At 38.8% G+C, this 7,740-nt stretch overlaps 1 protein-coding gene across 1 annotated transcript; it reads left to right on the forward strand.

Moving 5' to 3' along the window:
- Nucleotides 1-2,761: 2,761 nt before the first annotated feature.
- LOC133149160 (uncharacterized) lies at nt 2,762-7,314 on the forward strand. Its single transcript, XM_061271806.1, has 10 exons — nt 2,762-2,863; nt 3,976-4,073; nt 4,283-4,417; nt 4,872-5,020; nt 5,122-5,258; nt 5,351-5,444; nt 5,583-5,706; nt 6,074-6,291; nt 6,367-6,547; nt 6,940-7,314. The coding sequence occupies exons 2-10, from the start codon at nt 3,980-3,982 to the stop codon at nt 7,026-7,028; spliced, it is 1,221 nt and encodes a 406-aa protein (XP_061127790.1). The 5' UTR covers nt 2,762-2,863; nt 3,976-3,979; the 3' UTR covers nt 7,029-7,314.
- Nucleotides 7,315-7,740: the final 426 nt, after the last annotated feature.

Genomic DNA, 7,740 nt, shown 5'->3' on the forward strand with positions numbered 1-7,740 from the left:
TATCACTGCGCATGAAGAAATGACCACCTGCAACGTTTGTTTTCTGTTTTATAAGCATTTTTAATTTTATTGCTTAAATCGCATTTTCTCGACGAGCTGAGCACTTTTTCTGAATTGTGCCGCTCCCGTCACTCTGGTTAGGTTGGCATAGAAAAAAACGCTCTCGGGTGCTTTAGAGTGCCGAGTTTATCACTGCGCATGAAGAAATGACCACCTGCAACGTTTGTTTTATGTTTTATAAGCATTTTTAATTTTATTGCTTAAATCGCATTTTCTCGGCGAGCTGAGCACGTTTTCTGAATGGTGTGTCTCCCGTCACTCTGGTTAGGTTGGCATAGAAAAAAGCGCTCTCGGGTGCTTCAGAGTGCCGAGTTTATCACTGCTCATGAAGAAATAACCACCTACAACGTTTGGTTTATGTTTTATTAGCTTTTTTAATTTTTATTGCTTGAATCGCATTTTCTCGACGAGCTGAGCACTTTTTCTGAATGGTGCCGCTCCCGTCACTCTGGTTAGGTTGGCATAGAAAAAAGCGCTCTCGGGTGCTTCAGAGTGCCGAGTTTATCACTGCGCATGAAGAAATGACCACCTGCAACGTTTGGTTTATGTTTTATAAACATTTTTAATTTTATTGCTTAAATCGCATTTTCTCGACGAGCTGAGCACTTTTTCTGAATTGTGCCGCTCCCGTCACTCTGGTTAGGTTGGCATAGAAAAAAACGCTCTCGGGTGCTTTAGAGTGCCGAGTTTATCACTGCGCATGAAGAAATGACCACCTGCAACGTTTAGTTTATGTTTTATAAGCATTTTTAATTTTATTGCTTAAATCGCATTTTCTCGACGAGCTGAGCACTTTTTCTGAATGGTGCCGCTCCCGTCACTCTGGTTAGGTTGGCATAAAAAAAAAAGCGCTCTCGGGTGCTTCAGAGTGTCGAGTTTATCACTGCGCATGAAGAAATGACCACCTGCAACGTTTGTTTTCTGTTTTATAAGCATTTTTAATTTGATTGCTTAAATCGCATTTTCTCGACGAGCTGAGCACTTTTTCTGAATTGTGCCGCTCCCGTCACTCTGGTTAGGTTGGCATAGAAAAAACGCTCTCGGGTGCTTTAGAGTGCCGAGTTTATCACTGCGCATGAAGAAATGACCACCTGCAACGTTTGTTTTATGTTTTATAAGCATTTTTAATTGTATTGCTTAAATCGCATTTTCTCGGCGAGCTGAGCATGTTTTCTGAATGGTGCGTCTCCCGTCACTCTGGTTACGTTGGCATAGAAAAAAGCGCTCTTGGGTGCTTCAGAGTGCCGAGTTTATCACTGCTCATGAAGAAATAACCACCTACAACGTTTGGTTTATGTTTTATGAGCATTTTTAATTTTATTGCTTAAATTGCATTTTCTCGACGAGCTGAGCACGTTTTCTGAATGGTTCGTCTCCCGTCACTCTGGTTAGGTTGGCATAGAAAAAAGCTCTCTCGGGTGCTTCAGAGTGCCGAGTTTATCACTGCGCATGAAGAAATGACCACCTGCAACGTGTGTTTTATGTTTTATAAGCATTTTTAATTTTATTGCTTAAATCACATTTTCTCGACGAGCTGAATTGTGCCGCTCCCGTCACTCTGGTTAGGTTGGCATAGAAAAAAATGCTCTCGGGTGCTTTAGAGTGCCGAGTTTATCACTGCGCATGAAGAAATGACCACCTACAACGTTTGGTTTATGTTTTATAAGCATTTTTAATTTTATTGCTTAAATCGCATTTTCTCGGCGAGCTGAGCACGTTTTCTGAATGGTGCGTCTCCCGTCACTCTGGTTACATTGGCATAGAAAAAAGCGCTCTTGGGTGCTTCAGAGTGCCGAGTTTATCACTGCTCATGAAGAAATAACCACCTGCAACGTTTTTATTTTTATTGCTTAAATCGCATTTTCTCGACGAGCTGAGCACTTTTTCTGAATGGTGCCGCTCCCGTCACTCTGGCTAGGTTGGCATAGAAAAAAGCGCTCTTGTGTGCTTCAGAGTGCCGAGTTTATCACTGCTCATGAAGAAATGACCACCTCCAACGTTTGGTTTATGTTTTATAAGCATTTTTAATTTTATTGCTTAAATCGCATTTTCTCGGCTAGCTGAGCACTTTTTCTGAATTGTGCCGCTCCCGTCACTCTGGTTAGGTTGGCATAGAAAAAAACGCTCTCGGGTGCTTTAGAGTGCCGAGTTTATCACTGCGCATGAAGAAATGACCACCTACAACGTTTGGTTTATGTTTTATAAGCATTTTTAATTTTATTGCTCAAATCGCATTTCCTCGGCGAGCTGAGCACTTTTTCTGAATTGTGCCGCTCCCGTCACTCTGGTTAGGTTGGCATGGAAAAAAACGCTCTTGGGTGCTTTAGAGTGCCGAGTTTATCACTGCGCATGAAGAAATGACCACCTCCAACGTTTGGTTTATGTTTTATAAGCATTTTTAATTTTATTGCTTAAATCGCATTTTCTCGGCGAGCTGAGCACACAGCAAAAACTGGAGTGTTGAAATTTCAGGGTTAAACATGTCAGAGTTGATTTCAACTCTCAAAGTGTCATTTTAACACATTCTGATTAAAATGGTGTTCAGTGTTGGAGTTATTTAACAGAGTTATTCCAACCTAAGCAAATCAACTCTGTAGAGATGTAAAGTGCATCTCGGCCGAGTTAACTTGCTTGATAGGCCCCTGGCCTTCAGTCCAGGTAAACCCATGTGTTATGCCCCTGGGCTTTCAGCAGGGTGAACCCGTGCATCAATCAATAGTCTCCTGTGCGTGGCGTGGTCAACCGTCGTTTATTTCGCTGCTGGAATCAGGAATGGATGCGGAGTTGGACTTTTACACGAGAGGTAAGCTACAAAATCAAACTTGTAGGAACAATAACATTGAATTAAACATCTGCTGAGAATATTTATGTAACTTTGCTAAGCATTTTTTGTGGTTGGCACTGGACAGCGAACGTTTGGATTTTTTTTTTAATGCAATGTTAACTTCACCACTAACGTTACCACTTGCTAAAAAATAAACATTAATAAAAAAACGGTTTCCTATGTTATCCTTTGCATTTTACCAAGTCTCACGCGTGCTTGAGAGGTTGTATAAACAAGGCTTCATATTTAACTGTCGAATATAGTTTGGGGCTAACGTTAGCACATGTTAACAAGCTAACTTGAAGTTCATGGCGGGTGCATGGCATCAGTCCGACTGCCCAATACTCCCTCTTCCCATTTCTCCGACCATACACTTGTTAATTTCTGCGTCCATTAATCTAACCTTAACCCTAATCCTAACCATAACCCTCTAGAATAAGTAAGGGATAAACAGTTCAGAGGTTGTTATGGAGAAATAAGCCCCGACAGGATGAACTTTGGCTCCAACACGAAGTGAGGAGTTAATTCATGCAATAAACCCCGCACTTTGCGTAGGAGCCACGGCTAGAGTGAAATAATTAGCCTAAACAATTGCAGTTGGGTGCCTGTGTGGCAGACTCCCTGTGCCACTGCACCGAGACGAGTGTCCGAGGCTCTGATCATACAGGTGTGGTTAATAACTCTGATTAATGGGTAATGTAGGTAATGTAGTGGGCAGTCAGACTAAAAAGGGTCAACTTTACTGGTGCTGTGTTGTGTTTGTTTGGTCGCTGAAAAACAGCTTTTAACAGAGGGGAATGTTTTAATAAATCAGTTTTGCCTCAAATGTAAATGTTAATTACGGTAGCATGTGCTGCAGTCACTACAGCTAGTCGCTGCCACGTTCATCAATGAGAGCGTTTCCACTGGGCCTGCTGTGGCATGTTTTAACAGCCTCCCAGCAGCTGCTGAATGTGTTTGATCTTAGACATGCAGTGAAATTAATAATGAAACAATTTATTGCATGATACACAACGTTTATGTGAGTGTTAAATAATTATTTCTTGCATGTTAAGTGTTTACTGACATTTGTTTGTTGTTGCATGTCTCAGAAAAATGTTGATCCAGGTTCGGTATTGCCAACAGCAGAAGTATGTGAAGTTGGATGAGGTTGATGGATGTTTTGATTTTGTGCAGTTCCATGACAAAGGTTTGTTTTTGTTTTACTTATGCTTGGTTTGATATAAAGGGCAGAACAACGCCCCTTTCTTTTAAGATTTGGACTGAAAAGGGAATGTATTTTATGCAGGGGATTATCTCTGAATTTGTTTACAGTGGTGGATTAAATTATTGAATGTGAAATGAGGCAAGATCAGTGCTAGCTTAAAGGTCCACTCAGATGTATCTTGTCTTTTCCAGTCATCGAGAGATTTTGCCTGCCACCTGACGCAAAATTAGTGTACAAAGATGCAACAGGGACAGAAGTTGATGAGGACATTTTCAGTGACCTTGTCAGCCAAGGCAATGTGACTCTATCAGTTTTCTCAAATGACGGTGAGAAATGTAAAGGGGTAAATTACATAATGCAATGTGTAAAACACTAATGCAAATTTATAAGTACAGAAATACAGTAAACAATTTCAATTTAATGTTTTCAGAATTAAGTCATTTAATACACTTAAAGGTGGATCAAATATTCAATATCATTCTTTGTGGTTACACAACAGGGACATTCAGCCTGACTTTTATTAAATGGTTTAAATGTCATTTTAACTGACATAAATCCAACATGAATACCAAATGTATTTTTGATTAATCTAATTCATGCCTTTAAAACAATTTCTGAAAATATTTCTGAATTGCCTATCAAGACTGAGAATCAATTGATTAAATGAGTTGAGTCTATGGTGTGCTGTTGGCTTGGTTAGATCAAAAATCTTCTATGACTTTTTGTATACTGCAAATAAACACCCCACCCCCCTTCTTTTTTTTTTTTTTTTTTTTTTAGAATTTTCCGATTGCTCCTTGTCCTCTCCATCCGATTATTCTGATTCAAGCTTCAGTTCATGTGCAAGTACATCAACTATACTCCTAGATGAGGTTCCTAGGAAGAAACCAAGACTTGAGGGCCCACTTACTGCAGCATCTGCTAGAAAGGTTGTGCTAAGTACTCACAGGTTTCTTAAAATCAACATTTGTCATCCTTAAACTCTAGAAAGGCAGTTTATCACATTTGTTTTTTTGCTTCTTTTTCAAAGTTGATTGAAGATGTCCTTGGTACCAGCTCAGGTGGTGAAGAGGTCCTCCAAGAGTATCACACAACAAAAACTCTAACAGATGCTACCAGAAGAAAGTTGGTCAATATAATAGTGGCACACATGATTGATAAACACGGGTATGTGTGTTCTATTTGTCTGTACTATCCTTTTTTTATTAACAAGTTAACTACTTGGCCCTTGTATCAATGCTAATTTGATCTTTTCTCAGGCAACTCCCCAGCAAAGCTGTTCGAAAAGAGTACGCTCTTGGGATAGTGACAGTGTTCCCGTCCCTCAAAGACCCATACTCCAAGAAAGGCTATGTATAGTCATTATTATTGTACTCTCTGTTTACATAATTTTCATGTTTTGTCTACATTACAGTAACATTTAGATTCTGAAATTTCACAGTAGCTTATGAGGTTAACATCACATTAATTTTGAATGTATTTCCATTTTAGGAACATTTCTATGATGCTGCAAGCAGCACCGGATACATTTCTTGGCGTCTGAAAACGATTCAGAGAAAGATTCGAAGAGGACATGCATCTACAAGTAGCCCCACTGGCTTTTCCCCAGGAGGAGGTCAGTCTATCTATCTATCTATCTATCTATCTATCTATCTATCTATCTATCTATCTATCTATCTATCTATCTATCTATCTATCTATCTATCTATCTATCTATCTATCTATCTATCTATCTATCTATCTATCTATCTATCTATCTCTCTCTCTCTCTATCTCTCTATCTATCTATCTATCTCTCTCTCTATCTATCTCTCTCTCTATCTCTCTATCTCTCTATCTCTCTATCTCTCTATCTCTCTATCTCTCTCTCTACGCAACTGTCTTTCTGTCTCTAAGTACCCCTCATTTTTCTTTCTTTCTTACAACTTCATCTAGGGTGTTTCTTGTTTTTTTTCTTGAAAGAATTGTGTGCTTTTTTTCAGGAGGCCCAAATGTGCGCAGGTCCATTGTTGTTGACCAGCAGCTTGATGGGGATGCATACCAGGAAGCCATCTCCTTGCTCAACCATACAACAGACAGTTCCGTAATTTTTCTGAAGATGAGAGAGACCTTTCAGAATCGCCAAAAACTCATCCACGACTCAGACAAAACTCAAGATATCTTCTCCATCTTCCCAAGATTCCTGGATACAAAGGGATTGGTAAGTATGAAATGGGATTTTTAGAATGCCTTGAAATGTGCTGAATGTGGTAGTAGTACATTTGCTTTCTTATAGATGAATCAAGACTTCACACTCCTGTTTGAAGAGGAGGTTTCCAACCTGCTGCTCCAGAAATGGGATCCGTTCTTCAGAGATAACGTCATCAAAGAGGCCAAGCGGCTCACCCCAACACCTGAGCTGCGCCGAATGCTGCAGGCCGCAGAGTCTCCAGGAAGTGAACTTGATGAGGCACCAAGTGAGTTTTGTTCGATAGAATTTGTTATAAGCAATTACAGTTCAATAGTCTTGTGATTAATAAAGACCGATTGATTTTATGTTACTGGACTTCAATTGTTCATTCATTCTGTGTATTTCTTTTTCTTTTTAAAAAAAAAATAATAATTCTTTAGCTGTCAGTTTACAGTTTATTGAAGCACATTTCAACTCTGTTTTTCACTGTTACATTTAAACAGCAGGATTTAAAGTTTTTTTCAGTCTTTTTAACATTTCCACTGCGTTTAGCCCTTTACAAAAGCCATTCCCTTCTCAGCTCACAGGAAATGCTGGTTCATTTTCTTTAAGAGATGAAAATGTGGTCAACAGTGAAATGTGTGAAATGCTGTTGTCCAAAGATGCTTTCTCAACAAGTTGGGTTAAAGTCGATGGTGTTGAGTACAAAGGTGGACTTGTTGTTTGCAGTTCCATGGAGGAAGACATGCCAGTCTTTTGTCAAATAGATGATGTACTTCTGGTTGAAGATGACGTTTATTTTTTGACAAAAAAGCTATTTACAGAGATGTTTGTTGAACACCACCATGCCTTCAAAGTTTTACCAACTGAAGAGAGGTGTGTCATGAAAATGACTGAACTCAAATGTCACAAACCATTTGATATTCAAAGCTCATATGGTAAAGCAGATGAAAGTTTGTACATTATACCCTCGTTTATTATGTTTTAACTGACTGCATTGGGGGAAAGTTCTTAAAATAAATGGTAAGCAGATGGAAGTTTGTACATTATACCCTCATGTTTTAACTGACTGCATTGGGGGAAAAGTGAAAATAAATTGTGTTTTTGAAAATGCATTTTTCTTGGAATTGTCATTTTAATGGTTGTATTGTACTGTTTTTTTTTTAACTATGTAGTGTCAATTTAACCCAATTTAGGAAGTTAAAAAGGAGCTTTGATATAATGTAAATCGATAGTGTTAATTTAACCCAGTTTAGAGAGTTAAAAAGGAACTCTGATATAGTGTTAATGTAACTCGATATAGTGTTAATTTAACACAGTTTAGGGAGTTAAAAAGGAACTCTGATATAGTGTTAATGTAACTCGATATAGTGTTAATTTAACACAGTTTAGGGAGTTAAAAAGGAACTCTGATATAGTGTTAATGTAACTCGATATAGTGTTAATTCAACCCAGTCTAGGGAGTTAAAAAGTAACTCT

This window comes from Syngnathus typhle, unplaced genomic scaffold, assembly GCF_033458585.1.
Source record: "Syngnathus typhle isolate RoL2023-S1 ecotype Sweden unplaced genomic scaffold, RoL_Styp_1.0 HiC_scaffold_264, whole genome shotgun sequence".
Classification (NCBI taxonomy): domain Eukaryota; kingdom Metazoa; phylum Chordata; class Actinopteri; order Syngnathiformes; family Syngnathidae; genus Syngnathus; species Syngnathus typhle.

Excerpts from the sequence above, each read along its gene's own strand:
- LOC133149160 (XM_061271806.1), top strand. The coding sequence starts at position 3,980 with ATGTTGATCCAGGTTCGGTATTGCCAACAGCAGAAGTATGTGAAGTTG. Across the intron at positions 4,074-4,282 it reads TGTGCAGTTCCATGACAAAG|TCATCGAGAGATTTTGCCTG; the intron begins GTTTGTTTTTGT and ends TGTCTTTTCCAG. Across the intron at positions 6,548-6,939 it reads TGAACTTGATGAGGCACCAA|TTGGGTTAAAGTCGATGGTG; the intron begins GTGAGTTTTGTT and ends TTTCTCAACAAG.